Source organism: Ruditapes philippinarum, unplaced genomic scaffold (assembly GCF_026571515.1).
Source record: "Ruditapes philippinarum isolate M1 unplaced genomic scaffold, ASM2657151v2 ctg9113_1_1_1_1, whole genome shotgun sequence".
NCBI classification, from domain to species: domain Eukaryota; kingdom Metazoa; phylum Mollusca; class Bivalvia; order Venerida; family Veneridae; genus Ruditapes; species Ruditapes philippinarum.
This window is the reverse complement of record NW_026867356.1, coordinates 8009-30691: the sequence shown is the minus strand read 5'-3', so window position 1 is coordinate 30691 and position 22683 is coordinate 8009. Positions and strand designations below refer to the sequence as shown.

At 35.4% G+C, this 22683-nt stretch overlaps 1 protein-coding gene across 1 annotated transcript; it reads left to right on the top strand.

The window, feature by feature from the left end:
* The first annotated feature begins 3807 nt into the window (after nt 1–3807).
* On the top strand, nt 3808–22348 carry LOC132735802 (uncharacterized). Its single transcript, XM_060722804.1, has 4 exons — nt 3808–3823; nt 4567–4686; nt 20480–21490; nt 21726–22348. The coding sequence occupies exons 1-4, from the start codon at nt 3808–3810 to the stop codon at nt 22190–22192; spliced, it is 1614 nt and encodes a 537-aa protein (XP_060578787.1). The 3' UTR covers nt 22193–22348.
* The last annotated feature ends 335 nt before the right edge of the window (nt 22349–22683 follow it).

Here is a 22683-nt window from a genome sequence, read left to right as displayed (position 1 = left end):
GAATTTATATTGTACTTTATAACAATAAAAATAAAATAATGTGACATACTGGAATTTCTCTCAATATTTTTTCGAATTTAAAATCGGTTTCAAGAGTTAAATAAAAAGGTATATTTTTTTGTATTTTAGATTAGTATAATATTTATGTAACTATATATTAATGCAAATATCCATAACGTCACTTAAAATATTTGCCGTCATTTATACAACAGTCAAGACCATTTAGTCATGTAAAAGTGTAGTTAACATATTCTATATTCTCGAGATAATAATTATTAAAAAATTTTTTTTTATAAAACTAGAAATGTGTTTAAAGAGAAAGAACAGTTACCTATTGTCCCTCTAGCCACATAATTACTGTCCTGTGAGTGCGTACTGACTGACGGTCAGACGGACAAGTGCAACGCTATATGCTCCCACTCTGTGGGGGCATAAAAAGAGGTTATTGGCGACGCGGGTGAGCGGCGTCGTCTCTTATGGAATGCTTTTCATTTTGGCCTATGGAAGGAGCTGTTATTATTAGCAGTTAATGTCATGTTGTGTTAATTACATTTATTTTGATTCGTAAAAATCAAGTAAACAAATATGTTGTTATATTTGTATTTAATAACTTTATGTAAAAAGCATGTGCATTGTGATATTATTTTCACAAAATTGCAGGCTCAGTTTAACAGCTTGTCCCTTAGTTTTATTGACAATACTAAAACCCGGATTTCGAATATCGTTGTGGTCTACATTGATGCCGTATCCATTCATTGATGAATTCATTTATATATTTTCAAAAAATTTTCCTACAAGAAGAAAGTTCACCTGCAAATGAGTATTAGGATAGGTAATGGACTGTTGTAAACGATTATCCTATTAATTTTATCCATATTACGTTTATCTGTTGCACAGAATGGTTGTTGTTGCAAAGTGTACCAGTATCCGGATGTTGAAAGCTGTCCGATTTTCTGCAATTACTGCTGTCACATGTCCATCTATTTTTTATGAATACTTTACCATTAATTTGCATGGTTAAATAAAACTGAGCCTGCAACATTTCATAATTTTGCTTTTTAGGGTGTTCATTTGGGTTTCAGGTTTTCTCTCTTTTAAGAGGAAGTAACTCATGATTACTAAATTATTTGTTCTTTTCTGTCTATCTTAGGTATGACTTACTATTTTTGTTGTATAAAATTTACCAGTAAGATCATCAAAAGCATAGAGGCCCTGATGAGTGAATATTGCTAGATTTTTTTTACTGGCTTTATATACCTTAGACCAGGATTTTTCTAGTTTGTTCAGTTATACTCAACATCACTAATTCCGCGTCATCACTTATTTCACGGTAATGGCATATTTTTATGTTACCCGTGCTAAAATTGGTCAGAATTGACATCTTTTATTCAAAGTTCTAAACTACTAAGTTTATGTGAAAAATATCTTAAATCTATAGATTTTTACGTAATTTAAAAACAGAACAACTTTTTACAAACTTCTGCAAAAAGCAACTATAGTCTATTAAATTTGTGCATACGTCTGAAACAATCCTGTTTGTTGAAAAAATAAATTTTGAGTTACAATGTAAAGTTACTTTCAATATTTAAAATTATGCAAAATAACATGTAAAAATCTTAACGGAAACATGAAAAAAAAACTGAAATAAAACACCATTAATACGATTTAAATGATGGCATACTGTTTTAAAATGGCCGACGTGTGGTCTACGTCTGGCTCATTTAAACTGATTATAACTAAATATATTGTTGTTTCTTTGTGTCATACAGCAGAAAATACCTATATGTTACAGCTTATGACAATTTTTGTACCATAAGTTTTATGTGTTGTTTTCTTTCTTGCTTCAAAGCGTTAAGTACCGTGAACTAAGAGGAGCACAGTATAGTATATACCTACAGGTATTCTGCTAGAGGAATATTCTAATCAATATGTGAAACTAATTATTATTTTCTATGTGTTTGTATATAAATTGTTAATAAAATAACCTTTGGTAAAAATGAAAGGTAGAGTATTAAAGCTATTCATATAGGTGCTCATTTTAAATACTTGATATACATGTATATATGCAGTTAGTTATATAGTAAAGTCTAATGGAATGTTAAAAGAGGGACAGTATTTGTTACTGTAAGAGATATGCATTTTATGTTTAGACACTCACACAACTCAATCATAGACTATTTGAGATTTTTTTTTACTTTTATACTATACAATATCATTTACATTATAGTTTTCTTTCTACAAGATTATGAATTCCATCCAAACACCAATGTTAATACTATAACCTGTAGACAGATCAATACATGCATTATCATTTATAAATTTAAATGCAAGTCTCATACATCATAACTGTAAGTCTTTAAATACTGAAATACACATTATATCTATTTTTTGTTCTTATTCATTAATTAAGAATTAATTATCTGTTAATTTAAAAATCTAAAAGTATCTGTCACGGTTTAGAATTGTTCACTATTTATGGGAGAAAATGTGTAAGCGGCCAGATAGCTCAATCGCTACAGCCGCTGTACATTATTCTGCGGGTCACAGGTTCGAGTTCTGGTCAAGCTGATGTTTTTCTCATCCTGTGCCTGCATATAACCATGAGTTTAATTCACTATGCTCTGTAAACATCAGAAATTCAAGGACACAAATCAATATCGTGGAGAAATATGTTGTGGTTTAGAACTGTTTCATTATTGAAGAGAAAATGTGTAGCCGGCCGGATAGCTCAGTTGGTCTTCTGAAAGTCATGGGTTCGAGTCATGGTCAGGCAGTTTCAGTCAGGGTTTAGAAGCGGTTTTTCAATTGACACATGTTTGAAGTATTTAACAGATTGCATTAAATTTGAAATGGACAAAGCAAGTATTGCATAATACTTTTAGATCTACAAAAGGCATTTGATACAGCTGATCACACTATACTGCACATGACTATACTTCACATGAAGAAGTTCTTTTTCTTCTTCTTCATGAAACTTTAAGCATCTGTCATATGTAATGACATTCTTACATGGTTTAAGTCTCATCTCTGATAGACAGCAGCTGGTGGATGTGGCTGGTACTCATTCTACTACTGCTCGGTGTCCCCCTGAGATTCATTTTAGGTCCTCTTTTATGTCTAATATATGTCAATGACATGTCTTCAACCCTAAGCAATAAGCTTTTATTATATGCACAGGCACGAGTATCAGACCTGGGAAGAAAAAATATGACCGGATTGATAAAAAAAACCTGTGTTTATCTTAAAAGTGTCAAAAACCAAATAAAAAATTGTAAATAATGACCCCCCCCCCCCTTTAAAAAGATACTTTAAGTTAATAGTATATTTCTAAATGGTCGTTATTTACATTTTTTATTTCTTTGGTTTTAGACACTATTAAGATGAAAACAGTTTCTTTTATCAATCTGGTCATATTTTTTCTTCCCATGTCCGATACTCGTGCCTGTGTTTATATGCTGATGACTCGGGTATCCTTGTATCTGGTAAAACAAATCTGAAGAAATTCTTTCTTATATCATGAGTGGTTAATTAACTATAAATTGTCGTTGCATCTTGGCAAGACGGGGTCTATTCTTTTTGGTTTAAGTTGCAATTTAAACTGGGCCTAGCCTCCAGGTCACATATAATGATACTGCTATAAAGTACACATCTTTTGTTAATTATTTAGGTGCAAACCTGGATCAAATTCTTTTGGCGTCGCCCTTTGATGCTTTGCATCAATGCTTTTCTTGTTCATTATTGTTTGTTTGTTTTTGGTTTTACGTCACATCGACACAGTATAGGTCATATCGCGACGTTCCAGCTTAAATGGTTGAGGAAGACCGTAAGTGCCCTTCCGTGCATTATTTCAGGCACGAACGGGCACCTGAGTAGAACCACCGACGTTCTGTAAGCTAGCTGGATAGCTTCCTCACATGAAAGAATCCAAAGTCTCTGTCTGGATTCGAACCACAGCGGTGAGGGGCAAGTGGTTTTAAGTCAACGACCTTATCCACTCTGCCACGGACGCCCAGGTTATTCATTATGGTAGCTAGGTACGAATGAAGATATACAACACAGCATTACATATTTCTTTATCCTTAGATTATACAGATACTTTCTCAGACAAAAAGGCAAGACGGATGTCAAGGGTATTGATTAAACCCCAATATAAAACTTTGATTCATAAAGGTATGTCGTGTTTTGGGAAAGTTTGAATAAGCATTATGTTTATCATGAATTTATCTTGAACATAACTTGCAACAAATGAATTTGTTTTGCTAAGCGCAACATATCTAATGCTTTTCTAAGGTAAGTCGGCGTGAAGTTTTAATTGAGTTTTTAAGTTTTTATAAAATTCAGTTTAATATGCCAGCCTAAATAACCATAACATTGCTTGAAATATTTGCCATCATATATTACAATGTCATATAGTTACTAGATAAAATGACCATTAAGTCACGTAAACAATGTAGTTGATATATTTTGTATTCTCGATATGATGGTTATTTATCAAAAGTTATTCAATATAGTAGCTAAGTACGAATGAAGATATACAGCAAGCATTACAAATTTCTTTATCCTTAGATTATACAGATATTAGCGCAGACGAAAATGCAGATTATACAGATACTAGCTCAGAGGAAAATGCAATACGTATGACAAGAGAGACGATTGCATCGCAGATTGCTACTTTGATTTATAAAGGTATGTTGTTTTGGGGAAAGTTTGAATAAGCATGATTTATATCATGAATTTATCTTGAACATATTTTACAACAAATTTATTTATTTTTCTAAGCACAACATATCTAATGTTTTTATAAGGTAAGTCCGCGTGAAGTTTGTATGAGTATGCTGAGCTGGAACTAAATATAATTCCAGGAATCAGTACTATTAAACAACTATGTAAATCGCACCCAGAAAAAGCATGAATAAAGAGTAAACGTTTGCACGTATCACTACCAAGGACTGCTTTTGTTTTCTTGATGTCCCAAATCTTCTTCTTCTTAATGTTAGTCTTCTTGTCGGATCTGTAAAATATGTTTTCTTTGGAAATATCAGAATGATAGCATAGCAGAACCAATATATCTGTATCTTCACCTATAACTACTGTCGTTTTGCCATTTGCTTTCATAATTGCAGTCTGAACGATTTGAAGATCTGCATCCTCTGAGGCATTTGATACATGACATTTCCTGTCTGTTAGATACGTTCCTAATAAGTTGATGAAATTCTGTTTGTTTTCATAATTAGAGAGGAATATTTCTTTTTTGGTTTTGAAAGGTGTTCTTGCATCAAAGTTGACCTTTGTGCCAATCACTCCTTTGCTCCGGCGTTCATGTGTGTCAAGTTTTGGTTTCACTTATGAGATTTTTATCGATATTCTGAGCGGTATTTGTGATTATAAGTTAAGAATCGCTGTACTCCTGGACTTGCTGCAGTATTGGACTTGCTGCAGTATTGGACTTGCTGCGCTTCTTGGACTTGCTGCGCTTCTTGGACTTGCTGCACTACTGGACTTGCTGCACTATTGGACTTGCTGCACTATTGGACTTGCTGCACTATTGGACTAGCTACGCTTCTTAGACTTGCTGCAGTAATGGACTTGCTGCACTATTGGACTTGCTGCAGTATTGCACTTGCTGCACTATTGGACTTGCTGCACTATTAGACTTGCTGCACTTCTTGGACTTGCTTCACTATTACACTAGCTACGCTTTTTAGACTTGCTGCGCTTCTTTGACTTGCTGCGCTTCTTAGACTTGCTGCGCTTCTTGGACTTGCTACGCTTCTTGGACTTGCTGCGCTTCTTAGACTGGCTGCGCTTCTTGGACTTGCTGCGCTTCTTGGACTTGCTGTGCTCCTTGGACTTGCTGCGCTTCTAAGACTTGCTGCGCTCCTTGAACTTGTTGCGCTTCTTAGACTTGCTGCGCTCCTTGGACTTGCTTCTTTTCTAGGAAGCGGACCGTTCTTAGACTTGCTTCTTTACTGGGAAGCGGACCGTTCTTAGACTTGCTTCTTTACTGGGAAGCGGACCGTTCTTAGACTTGCTTCTTTACTGGGAAGCGGACCGTTCTTAGACTTGCTTCTTTACTGGGAAGCGGACCGTTCTTAGACTTGCTTCTTTACTGGGAAGCGGACCGTTGCTAAGGCTCAACTCTTCACTAGAAAGCCGACCGTTTTCTAGACTTGCTGCTTTATTCGGTTCCCTCACTGGACCTGCTCACCAACAAGGAGACTTGCTTTCCGACAATATGTATAACGCTTCTTTCGAAATCAATTTTTTTTTTTATTTCCAATTTCATTTCATATAAATACACAACGCGCGAACCGGATAGAACGCCACAATTGTGACGTCACGTCAAAACAATAAATAAACAAAATGGCGGACATTTGTGTTTCTTTTCATAAATAAAATGGCTATTTTGACAACAGCCCTCTTCAAAAGGAAATATTAAATATTTCCATCAAATGTCAAAATAACATTCTTTTTTATTCATCTGTTTCTTGATACTGTCTGCTTAGGTAGTCTGCAAAGATATTGTCGGATCCTTTGATGGCTTCAATACGGAACTGGTATGATTGAAGAAAAAAGGCCCACCTCACTAATCGACCGTTGTCTGTTGTACTTTTCTGGATGTACGACAATGAACTGTGGTCCGTTTGTATGATGAACTCTTTCCCATACAAGTATTTTTGGAACTTCTTTATTCCATATACGATTGCTAGACACTCTCTTTCTCCTACAGAATAGTTCCTTTCACGATCAAGTAGCTTCTTGCTTGCAAAGGCAATAGGAAACAACTCTCCCTCATATCTCTGAAGCAATGCCGAACCTATCCCAGCATTCGAGGCATCACACTGTAAAATGAATTCTTTCGAAAAATCAGGCAGTCGAAGAATTGGACTCTTGGTTAGTTGCTCCTTTAAAGTATTAAAAGCTCTTTCTTGCTCATCTCCCCATCGTACATTGTTTGGTAAACCCTTCTTCGTTAAGTCTGTAAGAGGTGCCGCAATCTCAGCAAACGATGGTATAAATCTCCTGTAATATCCGGCAAGTCCTAAGAATGCTCTAACTTGTCTTTTAGTCTTTGGCACTTCCGCTTCTTTGATTCTTGTCAGTTTTTCCCCTTCCATTTGAACTATGCCATTTCCCACCATATGTCCTGTAAAACCAATGTTGTTATATCCTATATAACACTTCGATGGCTTTATGGTAAGCTCTGCTTCTGCCAACTTTTGGAGGAGCTCCCGCAGCATTGTCATATGTTCTGTCCAGGTTGTTGTATGCCCTATCATATCGTCAACATAATTGTCAACAAAATCACACCCTGCCAATAACTTCCGCATCATTCTGTTGAATGTGGCTCCAGAGTTAACCATACCGAAAGGCATTTTCTTGAATTGATAACTCCCTCTATCCGTTGCAAATGCTGTAAATCTGCGGCAATTTTCAGCAACTGGGATTTGCCAATAACCTTTGCATAAGTCGATCTTGGTAAAATACTTAGCATCTTTCAGCTTTGCCATGATGTCATCTACGCTTGCCATTGGTTCGGTGTCAAATTTGGTGACGGCATTCAGTCTTCTAAAATCAATACAAAATCTATTACTCCCATCTTTCTTCTTGACAATGACTATCGGTGCGTTGTATTCCGACACAGATGGTTCTATCACATCAGCCTTTATCATGTCTTGTATTTCATTTTCAACAGCTTGTCTCTTGGCATATGGAATGGGGTACTGTTTCACTCTCACAGGATTCTTGTCTGTTAGTTCAACGTGGTGCTCTATCAGTGGAGTTGTTCCTGGTCGCTCTGAAAACACTTCGCTAAACTCTTGAAGTATGGCAAGAACTTGCTTCCTCTGTTCAGGAGTAAGTCCCTCACTGATATTGACATCTTGGTATGTCTCTCCACTTGTGTAGTTAGGGAAGTCCAGGAGACTTTCGTCGTCCACCGCTCCATCTGAATTATCATCAACGTCTTCTATGATCGCTACACTTGCTGCAATCTTATCTTGGCGCTCTTCATATTTCTTCAGCAAATTAATGTGGAACGTCTTCAGCTTGTCTCCAATCTTGATTCTGTAATCAAATTTATTCATTACTTCGACAACTTGAAAAGGTCCTTTCCATTGCAGCATCATCTTATTATTATCCGTGGGAAGAAGCAGTAACACTTTATCTCCTACTCGCAAAACTCTATTTCGGGCTCTCTTGTCGTAGTGATGCTTGTATGTATTCTTTGCTTTCATCAGGCTTTCTCTGGCTATCTTGCATGTCTCCTCTAAGCGCTGCTTCAGGTTGAGCACATACAGGTATGTATTCTGTATCTCTGGATCATCTCTTTGAGTCCACATGTCCCTTAGTATTTGCATTGGCCCTTTAACTGTTCTTCCGTACAGCAACTCAAACGGGGAAAATCCTGTACTCGCCTGTGGTACCTCTCTGTATGCAAATAATACGGCCGGTAGGTATCTATCCCAGTCCTTCGGTCTTTCCTGGCACATTTTCCGCAGCATACTTTTAAGCACTCCATTCATCCGCTCACACAAGCCGTTGCACTTTGGATTGTAAGGTGTTGTGAAGAGTTGCTTCACAGATATGAGTCGGCATATCTCTTTCATGAGGTCTGCTGTAAATTGACTTCCTCTGTCACTTAGAACTTCTGAAGGGAATCCTACCCTTGAATATATTTCAAGCAGTGCTTCAGCAATGCTCTCGGTGTCTATTTTCGCCAATGGCACGGCTTCAGGGTAACGTGTGGCAAAATCCACCACCGTCAAGATATATCTGTTGCCCTTCTCCGACACTGGTATAATCGGTCCTATCAAGTCTATTGCTACTCGATGAAATGGTTCCTCAATCACCGGCATGTCTCCTAGGGGGACCTTCTTCACTCGCCCTTTTGGGATGGTCTTCTGGCACACGTCACACGATCTGCAAAAACGTCCCACATCTCCCGTTATTCCTGGCCAATGGAAGCTTGTCAGGATTCTGTCCTCTGTCTTCTTAGATGACAAATGTCCACCAACAATGGATTCATGGGCAAGTTCTATCACTCTCTTCCTAAAGTCTGTCGGAACGACAATCTGCTTGGAGTCATCACCATTTTTCTGAAAGTAAACTCTAAAAAGCACACCGTTTTCCACCACGTGTTTAAACTTTTTTTTTTTTTTTTTTTTTTTTTTTTTTTTTTTTTTTTTTTTTTTTTGCTTCAGGTCCACATATGCGGAACCCCATTTATTAATAAATCAACGAAACATACAATCATATAATCATACATAACCATGCAAATACAAATCATACAATAAATCTTTAAACATTTTCTAAGATCAAAAATGGAGACATAAGATTAAACAAAAGGTGATATAAGATTTTCACACAGCCTTTATAGTATAAATTTTGAAGTTGATGAGAGAATATAAAAAGAACATTAGAAGAAAATAATGGTTTATAATAACATTATATAATAATTATGAACGGATGGTTGTTGAGATGATTTTACTTTCATTTATATACAGTTTTTTTTTTTTTAATTTTTATCCTGTCCTCCAATAGTTTTCCAGCAAGATAACCTAAACGAAAAATGTATGCGAAAAACAAATTAGGTCTTCCCGTGGATAGTTATTAAGTAAAGAGTAGAAAAATATTATATAAATGTATTATGTTAACATATATGGTAGGTATATTTATTTATTTATAAACATCGCAGACAAGGATTATCTCCATTAAAATAAACCACATTTCATGTCTCCTAACGAGATAGATGATCAAAATACTACTCTCATCACATGGTCTTTATATTTAATAATTGAAGAAGCTTAAATGTGTGTAAAAGAAAGAAATTTATAATAATTTCATATACATTAGCATTGCTATGCTTCTAAAATGTCACATAAAGAAGGATAACTACCATTTTCCTAAAATACGTTAACTTATTTATTTCCCTTTATTATAATCTTCGAAAAAAAGGTAGTTTTTCAGATAAAACCTAAGATTCAAATAATATTAAAATCAACCGGAACTGATAGTCTCTGCCCACTCTATCGTGGACCTGAACTCAACCAGAGCATGACATGGGGCCTAGAAGCTCCAAAATGGTCTTCCTGCGACAACGCGCGCCCCAGGCCATGCCAGTTGCACTCCCGACCCTCGACCTCCAAAGGTTGTCGGGTGTCAGGAGTACCCCCGACTTCACGATGAGCCAAATATACAGGTGGCACAGGCCACATTTCCAGCAATCTTAATATATTTATATTTCTGTATCATATAAACATTATATGAAATCTTATCAACATTAGAAGTGTAAAATATGTAATGCAGTATGCACAATATATTAGTTGCCTGAAGCTTTTTTTATGATGTGTCACCAAAAATATATTTATTATATTATTTTTAAAATAAGGGCAATAAAACACTCTATATGTATATGGCACATCTCCGACTTTGGATGGTAATATAATTTATTATTATTTTTGTTAAGACTGATCTTTTAACAGTTTATTTCCTTGTGTTTTAATATAAGGTAAAAGTATGTTCAGAAACTTATCAATTAGGAACGTCGACAAGAGTTTGAAAGGGAGACCACCTACTATTGAATTTATCCCAGTCACAAGAAGAATATTGGATATACTTTTCTACATTATAATGGAATACTAATGTTTTATGAAAAGTTTGTATGTTGAAATTTTGGTTATTATACCTACACGTGTAAATATATCTTTTTGCAATAAGAAAAATAAAATTTAATGTTTCGTCCGTTTTCTTAGGATCAGTTATACCAAAAAGAATTTCTTCTTTTGAGAGTTCATAATCTGCAATATTCGGGCATTTAGTTTTAATGAAATTTTTTAAATTACGCCAAAAATGACTCACATACCGACATTCATAAAACAAGTGTAAAAGTGTTTCGTTACTTTCCCTGCAAAAAGTGCATGTATTGTTATCTTTTATTCCAATCTTAGTTAAAAAAGTATTTGTTGCTAAAATTCTATTTATTAATTTGTATTGAAAGTATCTTAAGTTTGTATCTGATGTTATTTTGTTAATAGTAGTATAGACTTTATTCCATTCGAAATTTTCTGGTAATGATAGTTCATGTTTCCATTTATCTTGAGATTTCGGAACTTTTTTATTTTTTACAAGTTTTTCATAAATAGAATGGCATCCCTTTACATTTTGCACGATAACTTGAATTTGCTTTGGGATTATTGGTTTATAAGTGTTAGAAGTTTCATTATTGATTTTAAGTTTAACTCTTAGATTTATTAGGGCTCTTAAAAGTCCTTCATATAGTAGGAAATTTATATTAATTTGTAAAATATTTTGTATAGTTTGTAAACTATAGAATTGACCATTATTGTCAATTAAATCAGCGACAAAAGTTATACCATTTTGAAATAGGTTATTGTAAAAAATTGTTGTGCCTCCGACCTTCACTGTTGGATTGAACCAAATTGGTTGCCTGAGATATTCATTCCAATTTATTATTTGTACTTTCTGATAAAACGTTAACCATGATGTAAAGACTTCGTTCCAAAAGGGGTTGTCGATTCTTGATAATTGATTTTTAATAAAATCTGGTCCGAATTTGGAAAAATTACATATATCAGGGTAAGAATTTTCAAAAATGTTTTTCCATTTTTTGTTTTCATGTAAAATACGTCTAATCCAACCTAATTTTAAAGAATGTATAAAAGATTTTAGTTCTATCATGTTCAATCCTCCTTCTGACATCTGTTTTATAATGATTTCTCTTTTTATTTTATCTGGGGAATTGTTCCAAAGAAAATTAAAAAATAAAGTTTCTAGTTCTTTAATAACTTTGTTTGATGGATTAGGAAGAGAAATAAGCAAATGATTGATTTTTGATAAAGCCATAGTTTTAATAACAATTATTTTACCGTACGGGGTTAAAATTCTTTTAGACCATTGTTGCAGTAAGGATTTTATGTCTTCTATTTTATCGTTATAGTTAATGCTAATTATATCTTTCAGATTAAGTGAGTATTTAATTCCGAGAACAGTAAAAGTTTCTTTTTCCCACGTCAGATTTTCTCCTATTTGAAATTCAATGTTACTTCCTTTCATGCTTCCAAACCAAATAACTTTTGTTTTTTCTATATTAATGTGAAGGCCGGAGGCGTTTGCATAGAATTTAAGCACCAAAAGTGTATTTTTTAGAGATTTTTCTGTACCATCCAAAGTAAGAGATGTGTCATCTGCGTACTGTGAAACAAGATGTTCCTTATTACCTATTTTAATACCAGTAATACTGTCATTTTTACGTATTAAGAGGGCCAATATCTCTGCACAGAGAATGAAAATATAAGGGGATAATGGGTCTCCTTGTCTACAGCCACGTTTTATAGAGAACCATTCCGAGATTTGCCCATTTGCTTGGACACACGACTTTATATTTGAATAAAAAGCATTTAGCCATTTCTTAATAGATCGACCAAAATTAAAGAAGTCTAATGTTTTGAATATAAATGCCCATTCTAAAGAATCGAAAGCCTTTTCAAAATCAATTAGTAAAAGTAGGCCCGGTATATTGTTTTTTTCTGTAAAATGAAAAAGGTCATATAAGCTTCTAGTGTTTTCTCCTATGAAACGGCCAGAAATAAAACCGGTTTGATCATCATTTATTAAAAAAGGAAGGAATTTTTTAATTCTATTGGCGATACAAGCTGATGCGATTTTATAAGAGACGTTTAGTAGAGATATTGGACGCCAATTTTTTACAAGTCGTTTGTCTTTTTCACCCTTTGGGATACATATAATGACACCTTCTTTTTGAGTTATTGATAATTCATTAGTTTCAAAGCTGTAATTTATTGATCTGATATAAAAATCTCCAATATCTTTCCAAAAGAATTTGAAAAATTCGGCTGTAAAACCGTCTGAACCAGGGCTTTTTGAGTTCTTCATATTTGAAAGGGCAAAAGACGCCTCTTCTTTTGAAATTTTACCTTCTATAGAATTACTTTGGTCAAGAGAAAGTTTAGGAATATCATTAAAATTCAAATGTTCTTTTAAATTAATATCTGTGATTTTTCTGGCGGAATATAAGTTTTTATAAAAATTGTGTTTAAACTTGGCTCCACCTTTGGTTCGCAGCTCTTCTGCCTTCTCTGCTAAGTCCCAAACTTTCTTCAATGAAGAGTCACCTTTCTGGGATTCCTTCAATTTCTCTATGTCAACTTCAGCTTCGCAGGAAGGTTTTGGAACAGTCAACGCTCTAGTTGGACGGTCTGCTCTCTGATGCTGTGCTCTTGTCATGACTGCTGCAACAGCCGATGGTTCTTCTGTCTCCTTCCATTCAGGATCAGGCTTATCAAGTACTCCGGCAACGTTACCAATCACTAAATCGCATATTAATGACTTAAGCACCATTGCCTCTAACTCCCCAACATAGTATGGCGTATCGACCCATATTTTCGCCAAAGGTACTACTTTGGCATCTCCATCAATTGTTATCATAACAATTTCTTTACCCGTGAGTTGTTCTTCTTTCACAAACTTCTTCTTTACCGCCGCTAACTCACATCCAGTATCTCTCAACACTCTAACTGCATCTGCTCCAACAAAGCCCTTTTTCAACTCCAGGTTTCTTTCTTCTTCCAATAAATCAATGGTACAAGCTCCCGCGAGGATCGGCACAGTCTCACCACTGGCTAACTTCAACTTTCCATCTTCAGTGTTCTTCTCTAGTGGATTAAGGTCTGCTTTGGCACATACGGCTGCTACCTTGCGGTCACTTCTTACACCTTCTGGTTTTGTCTGCCTACAATCTTTTGCAATATGCCCCGTCTTGTTGCAAATAAAGCACACCTTCGGTGCTTGGCTTCTGTTGTTCTGTCGGCAGTCTCTGGCTAAATGGCCCGCCTTATTACAAATAAAGCATGTCTTCACTGGCGAATTTCTATTCTCTGTCACTCTGCTTGATGTCTCTGGAATGGATCTCTTGCCCATCTGCCCTTGTTTTGGAACTGGAGTACCTCTGGCAAAAACAGAAGACGCCCCTTTATGCGCTTCTATGTACTGCTCTGCAAGGCGTGTTAACTCTTCTATTGATGTCGGCACTCTTTCTTTCAGGAAGACGGCCAAATCTGTGGAACACCCCTCGATGAACTGTTCCTTGATTAAGAGCTCGCTTATTCCATGAAAGGTCTGCTCTACTCCAGCCATATCTGTCCACCTTGTGAAATATCGTCTCAACCTCTCAATGAACTGAAAAACAGACTCACCAGGTAGTGGTCTGCTCTGTCTGAACTTCACCCTGAAACCCTCTTCAGTCAACTGGTATCGTTTTAAGATAGCCCTCTTCAAGGTGTCATACTCGTTGGCTTCTTCAATAGGCAAACTTGTGAATACTTCCAGACCTTGCCCTGAAAGTAATGAGCTTAAGCTCATGGCCCAAGTGTCTCTCTCCCAGTCTTGGCTGATGGCAAATCTTTCAAATCTCTCCAGAAATGAATCTATATTATCATTTGCTTCATCGAACTTAGGTATTCTTGGTCTGAGGGACTTGCTTCCCTCACTGGTGGTTACTTTGCTGGATTTGATCCGCTCAATCTCGAGATCTTTTTCCTTCATCTGGAGCTCAAAGTTTATTTCCATCTGTCTTCTTTCTTCTTCACGCCTTCGGGCCCTTTCCTCTCTGGCTAGGCACTCTTCTTCCTTCTCTTGAAGAAACAATAATAAATCGCTGCCGGATAACCCTAGCTTCTCTCCTATTCTTAACCATTCGTCGTAAAACATATTGCTCAGTTTATCAAAATCTCTTTAAAGTGATCCCGGACGAGCCCCCAATTGTCAAGTTTTGGTTTCACTTATGAGATTTTTATCGATATTCTGAGCGGTATTTGTGATTATAAGTTAAGAATCGCTGTACTCCTGGACTTGCTGCCATATTGGACTTGCTGCAGTATTGGACTTGCTGCTCTTCTTGGACTTGCTGCGCTTCTTGGACTTGCTGCACTACTGGACTTGCTGCACTTTTGGACTTGCTGCACTTTGGACTAGCTACGCTTCTTAGACTTGCTGCAGTATTGGACTTGCTGTACTATTGAACTTGCTGCAGTATTGGACTTGCTGCACTATTGGACTTGCTGCACTATTAGACTTGCTGCACTTCTTGGACTTGCTTCACTATTACACTAGCTACGCTTTTTAGACTTGCTGCGCTTCTTTGACTTGCTGCGCTTCTTAGACTTGCTGAGCTTCTTGGACTAGCTACGCTTCTTGGACTTGCTGCGCTTCTTAGACTGGCTGCGCTTCTTGGACTTGATGCGCTTCTTGGACTTGCTGCGCTTCTAAGACTTGCTGCGCTCCTTGGACTTGCTGCGCTTCTTAGACTTGCTGCGCTCCTTGGACTTGCTTCTTTTCTAGGAAGCGGACCGTTCTTAGACTTGCTTCTTTACTGGGAAGCGGACCGTTCTTAGACTTGCTTCTTTACTGGGAAGCGGACCGTTCTTAGACTTGCTTCTTTACTGGGAAGCGGACCGTTCCTAGACTTGCTTCTTTACTGGGAAGCGGACCGTTGCTAAGGCTCAGCTCTTCACTAGAAAGCCGACCGTTTTCTAGACTTGCCGCTTTATTCGGTTCCCTCACTGGACCTGCTCACCAACAAGGAGACTTGCTGAAAATTAAGCTTTCCGACAATATGTATAAAGCTTCTTTCGAAATCAAATTTTTTTTTCTTCTTTTTTGATTTCCAATTTCATTTCATATAAATACACAACGCGCGAACCGGATAGAACGCCATAATTGTGACGTCACGCCAAAACAATAAATAATACAAAATGGCGGACATTTGTGTTTCTTTTCATAAATAAAATGGCTATTTTGACAATGTGTCACATCTTTAGTAGAAGGACCGTTTACGTAGCCATCAAATACAATGTTAGCATAGCCATAATGTAACTGCACCATTGTTGCATATTGATTACAAATATCATGGAAAGTCGATCCATATCTCCAAGGCAACCTCTGTACTAACGACCCTCCGTCCAGGACGTAACATACATCGTCATTGGGCACTTGTGTTGCTCCGCATTGTCCGAGTTCCCAAATTGCGTTAGCCAACGCTGGCTTTTGTGCCTCTCGCAATAGGCCGGATGAGTCAAATAGTGAAGAAGGATGACAACAAAGCTCATAGGAAAATACTTCTTCAATTCTGTCCACTGAATCATCAGCAACTGTCAATAACCGCTGGAATAATAATTGTGGGTCAACATGTATATCTTCTCCACCAACTTTTATACTGTTTTTGTACCAAGTGTAATGGCCTGTCGGTTTCTTTTGAAGCTATATTCTTGACATTCTTTCCTGTCATTTCTTCTAAAATACTTTGTCCAATATCTACGGCTCGGTCGACATTAACAATAGTCTCAGCAACAGCTCCAGTTTCAATACTTCGTAAACAACGTGATTCGAAAAAAGTTTGCGTTCTTTTAGAAATTCTAAGAATATTCTTCTATCCTTTTCATCTCCGCTTATCCTAGCTTCAGTACAATCTTTATGTTGTTCATTGCTTTCCTACTTTTGCCCCGAGAAGTCTTGCATTGCGTTGTTAATGTCAGCACATGCAGGCATTGAAAGGAGTCACTGTGCTCTCTGAGCCTCTGTCATACCGCGACCACTCGTCATACCTCCAACTGACTTAACACTCCTCATCAGTACCTGTTCAATAATAAGGTCTGACGATAATCCTGCCCAGTATCTATCACTTCGTCTAATCATATGGTGTCCTTCACAAAAGGCTTGGTATACATTTGGATGTGTATCTTTCAGGTCAAACATATCTTGAAGGTACACGTATCCAGATTTCAGGTGCAAATTATGTCCTGATGCAGCCAAGAAGGGTAACATTTTCTGCATCGATTCACAGTTTTTATTCCATAAACCCATTCTTTCTGCAGCTATAAATTTCTTTAAAATGTCAATCATATTCATATATTGTAACCATAGCCTTGCAGTTCTGTTTTCAATAGCAAGCCTACATTTGGCATTTTTAAACGTTTGGTTCATCTCCAAAACAGTTGTGTCCACACTTATTTCTTCCAGATTTATCTGATTGGCTAAGATACCTTGAAAGATATATGTTACATGCTTAGTGTCACTTACTTGGATATTTTTGTATTCAGGGTCACCTGTTAGACATTTATCATTATTGTTTAGGTCATTAAGAATAAGCTTAGCAGCCGTTTCTATTATCGCCCTTGTTTCTGACTCACAGTCATTGTTCTCGTTTCTGTGATAGAAAGAATGAAGAATACCATGAGCATTACTTTTAAATGTCACAACATTTGGTTTCCCATTTAATTCAGACATCATGATATTATCTCCAAAATGTTCTAGAAGTTTCTTCTTCATGTAAACGCTACTATAGGCCTCTGTACCACAAAATTTTTCCATCTCATTAACAAGGTCATACAAAGACATTTGTTCAATAGCATTACTCTCAAAATATTTGATAACTTCAGAAAATGCATTATCAGGAAGTACATTTGTAGGTCTACCTTTCTTACATTTGCTTGGTTCTAGAAGTTCCTGCTTACATACAAGAATATTATATCCTGTCCTTAAATAAGCACAGCATGTCTGATGGTACCTTGCCTTAACAGCCGGGAGATCCTGTGCAAACTCAATGCGCCCCAATACAATTTAACCCCACTCATCAAATCGTTTTTTACAAATATCTTTAATACTAGTTGACTGAAATTCTAAAGTTCTAACAGGAAACACACCATAACCATTTTTACGGTCTTTGTACTTTGCATAACTGCCACAAAACAAACAGTTAGTTTGAAAGTCAAAGCGACTTTTACAAGATTGTCTTGTACTTGGGCTTGGTATCTGATTTTCGTTGCATTGTACGGTTCGCTGACTGTTCGGGTGGCAATATTTTCTTCTGCATTCTTGATGTACAACCATCCTGGGAACTACGTTTAGCTCATCTCCTGAAGATAAGATATAAAGGAATTCTCTAAACTAAAAGAAACAGTATTTAGTAATGATATTTACTTTTTCTAAATATCAACCACTAAATCAGTATCATTGCATCCTTTGTTCGGTAAATATTTGCAAGCTGTTGTCTCGTTTTGGAAAGTTTACTACACATATTTATTTAGATACTATTGAATTACATATAACATGTGCAAATGACTCGTACATTTCTGTCTTATATTTATATATTATTTAGAAAAATGAAAATAAGTGATCAACCATAAACATAAGCTTAATCGGACTGAGCCTGCAACAGTGTGTTTGTCCCCATGTAATGCATCCCGTTGTTTCTCTAATTAGTTCGTATTTTTCAGTTCAGTTACCTCTCAGTTTACTTGCTGTCATAAACCCTTCACACCCTTTTCCCCTCAGTGTTGATCTTTCGCCACCATCCGCCTCGTTACAAAGGACACAAAGAACTGTCCCTTCAATGCTGAAATAATAACAGTACAAAAGGTTAATTTACTCAAGGCAGACATTAAACGAAAAGTCAATTAATCAGCTTTGACGCTGAAAGGGGTACAATGATTAGATATTAAACAAGTTTTCAAATATCAAAAATATTGCATTATTATATATTTTTGAGATTTAAAAATAATGTTTTAAAATAAAATACCAAACAACTATTTTCTTACCTCTTTTTACGTTCTCTTGGTAAATGTCGCATTCACATCATTAACATATGCAGGTATGTTTTATGCTGAAATATAAGCATGATGTCTAAAAGACAACCCCAAGTTATTACAAAATACATTTTTCACAAGAAGTAAACATTTTAAATAATTTATTTTGCCTTATCTACAATTATAACATGTCAACTCCTTGAAATATGGGGGAAAAAATATAAAAAACCCAACACTTTTCGTGATTTTGACCACAACACGCTTCCGTACAATAAAAAATTCGAGAAGGGTTATATATATATACAAATTTCTATATAAATCGGCGATATTTTAAGCAAATTCCTATGTGATTTTAAATAACTCTTCAGTAGAAAACATTCTCCAACAATAATCAAATGATAAATAAATGTTTAATACTTATTTAAACAAAAATTCAGATTCAAAATCGCGAAATTGTATGACATGTTTTGTCATCTGCAAAATCGCTCCGATGTAATGCAATTATATTCGTATATATACATCATTTTTCGCTGGAAATATACATATTTGACTATAAAAATGACTAAAATTTCTTACCTTTGCATGAGAAAGCCTGGAATTAAAGTTATTTCTAATATTTTACCGAAAACATAAACAACCTTGAACGGTGACATCGACACCGGTAACGACCGGAAGTACATAGAGTAAAAATATGGTGTACTGTAAGAGACACTATTTAGTTGTGACTTTTACTTAACTTTGAGATTGATTTTCAAGGACTGTGCAAGGAATTTTTTTGACTTTTTTCTCAAAATGTAGATACCATATATAATTAATTTAAGCACAAAAACATTTGTGAAGGAATTAGTTTTACCAGAATTGTTATAATGACTGGCCTATATAGATATCTCGAAACCAGTGCAAGGCGCAGCATAAAAGCACAGTGTGCGTTATTCTGAAAGTTTAGAAAATATTGCACTAATATTAAAGAATATTTCGATAGGCTAATATAATTGTCATCAGCATACCTAAGATCAAACTATGTGTTCTTTCTTCTTCTTTTTTCTGTTTACATTAATTATGTACTTTATAAGTTTATTATTGCTTTATTAATATACAAAGTAAAATACAAATAAAATACATTTTCAAGATTTATTAGAGTCTTGAAATTTCCATTTACATTTTTGTGTGAGCTTCCTAAGGGATACCGCCAATGGCTTTACAAATGACTTTTCCTTCTGCTCTGAGAAGTCTGAGCATCATTTTTAGCCGTAACAGAATTATATTCCGACAATATAAGACTCATATACTGATGCTGTAACATAAAGTTATACACGAGGCATTTATAAGAAAAGTATAAATGGTTTATTTTCATTTGCTGTAAGTTGTTAAACATTCACATAAATGGTTGCATTCGTGTGGAACATAATATATACTTTGAAGATCCTTTTTAGTTTCACTGAATATACACTGTCAAATTATATACTTGGAATGATAAGACTTTATGACAAAATTAAAAGTTAAGAATACAAAAAACATTATTGAAATGTTAAATTCTTGGTTTAAACATAGATAACGAGGAATGTCCTTAAACTTCGTAGAAACGATAAAGCAATTTCATTTATTTTAAATGATATTTTTCTTGCATTTGATTGTTAAGTTTTGATAACAACAATAAAGAAATTGTTAACATTACGTAATATCAGACGATTATTTAGATTGGAGGCTTCAGAGACGCATGCCGTTAAAAAGATGAAATACTCTCAATATCTATTTGGATTGTAGGGATTCTTTTCATTCACAGCATATGGCGGGTCGAATAAAGAATTATTTAAAACGTACAATTCTACAGATAGATAAATCTGATTTAACCCTTTCAGTTGAAAAGCTGCTTGGTGTAAACGTACTTCCAACAAATAAAGAAATTCAGACTATAAACAAATGTTTCGGGAGGCAATCTCAAAAAATGAAAACACTTTGTGAACAAATTTGTGGAGTTATAAAAATTGAAATTTATAAAGATTCAGCTACAGACATATGGCCAGCATGGAATCCAAAAAGTGATAACATAGTTTTTGTTGTAGAATTGACAAACAAAAATAAAATTAGTAGTACTTATTGCAATCATTACGATCTTGAAATAATAGAATACGACAGGAATTGTAGCGCTTTTGAGAAAGAAAGTCATATGGTTATGGAAAAAGAAAAGGAATTGTTGACGAATCAAACATATGATGATATCAGTCGCTTGCAAAGTCTTCAGAAAGAAATATCAACATTTTCAAAAGAACTGATGGATAAGCATAAAAACATAACTGCAATTTTTCCTAGTATTGTGAAGTCTGTTGGATATTTCAAATCTGGCAAACATAGATTTATCGAAATGTTATGTATTTCCATACGTGTTGAAAAGAAAGTCAGTGGTTTGATTCCACTAGCAGAAGAGCCTATCACACGTTTTTTAGGTACATTTCCAACTGATGTTATTGCTGGGGACTTTTGCTTTCTTGGTGACAGACCTAATGATTTTCATGAAAATATAAAAATTGGGTCAGCAATCCATGCTGGATTAAAAACAGATAAAGGGGAGATGTTAGGTGGAACAATGGGTTGTTTCGTGAAACACAAAATATTTGGAATGTGCTGTTTAACATCCGCACATATCGTTTTGTCACAAGCTGAGATTCAAGAGGTGCTAAAGGACGGGTACCATGAATACGATAGAAATAGTTTGAAACCGGTATTCCAGCCAATTAGCAAAACATTATCGCAATTTGGACAAGTTGTTGCAGCTGCGTGTAACGAGGGGCAAAGTGAAACGCCTGGGGTAGAAGTGGCATTGATACAAATCCTGTGCAGGCAACCAACATCAGGGTCTTTTCCACTTACAGGCATGTAGCATTTAAATTATTAAGTCGTATGTATGTTTCACACATAAAACTGTTAATGTTAATTGTCTTTCATGAGATATAATAAATTAAACAGGCTCACTGATAAATATTTGTTCGTATTCATCAACCTTAACATCGGCATTGGTTTTATCAAACTGAATAATCATAGGCAGTCTATCACTTTGCATGTGACCACGACCTTGGCTTGTCTTAATTCATTTCATTAAATTTACAGATTCCAAAACAAGGCACACATTTGCGTTTAATTCAGGAAATATAGCTGATGCAAAACTGGTAAGACCATTGACACAAGTGTTTAAGTTTGGTATTGAAACCGGACCAACTCTCGGGTTACTGGGAATACCGGGTGTTTCTGTTCGATACCGGGGAGGCCTACGATTAGAGAATCAACTAGTTGTTATGCCAAAGAAAGATGCTGTTTTTGCTATGAATGGTGACTCTGGGTCACTTGCATTTATTGGTATATCATGTCCGGGAACAGAGGCTGCGATAGGGTTGGTTTCGGGAGGATTCGACAGCGGTCAAGTTCTAGTCACACCAATTCATGCTGCATTAAAAGCTGTCCAGTGTCCGCCTTATTTACATAGATTTGAAGATGCAGATTCGGGATTTAATGACGACATTTCAGAAGGCTGTGAAAATATGGATTGCACTGAAGTTTCATGGCATGCTGTGATCTAAACCTGTAGAACTAAAGATTGCCCATATTTTGTAATGTTTTAAAATGACATTTTCAAATTTACTTTTTAGATAAGTTTTACTTCATCTTAAGTTCTGTGAATAGGTATTGATAATTGATACCAATATTTATCTTAGACGGACAACTTTATGTTAATGATTTAACCATTATCATTTTTAACATTACAACTGGTTGCCATATTGTCGGCATTACAATAAAAGTTTGATTTAATGTACACATTATATTAGAAATGACAGCAAATTTGATTATTGTATAAGTACATGTAGTAATATCACACATAAATTCAGCTACAGCGAAACATAACAATAAATAATATGTCACTTCAACCAATTATCATTTAACATTTCAGTAATTTCATTAATAAAAAAACTGTGTCATTTATTAAAATTCAACAATCATTATATAAAATTTTATGTTAACTATTTGTTTTATATCTTCAACTGAATTTAAAGTGTTAATTATAAACAATATC

Excerpts from the sequence above, each read along its gene's own strand:
- LOC132735802 (XM_060722804.1), top strand. Across the intron at positions 4,687-20,479 it reads TGCTACTTTGATTTATAAAG|TTGAAAAGCTGCTTGGTGTA; the intron begins GTATGTTGTTTT and ends TAACCCTTTCAG. Across the intron at positions 21,491-21,725 it reads AGGGTCTTTTCCACTTACAG|ATTCCAAAACAAGGCACACA; the intron begins GCATGTAGCATT and ends TTAAATTTACAG.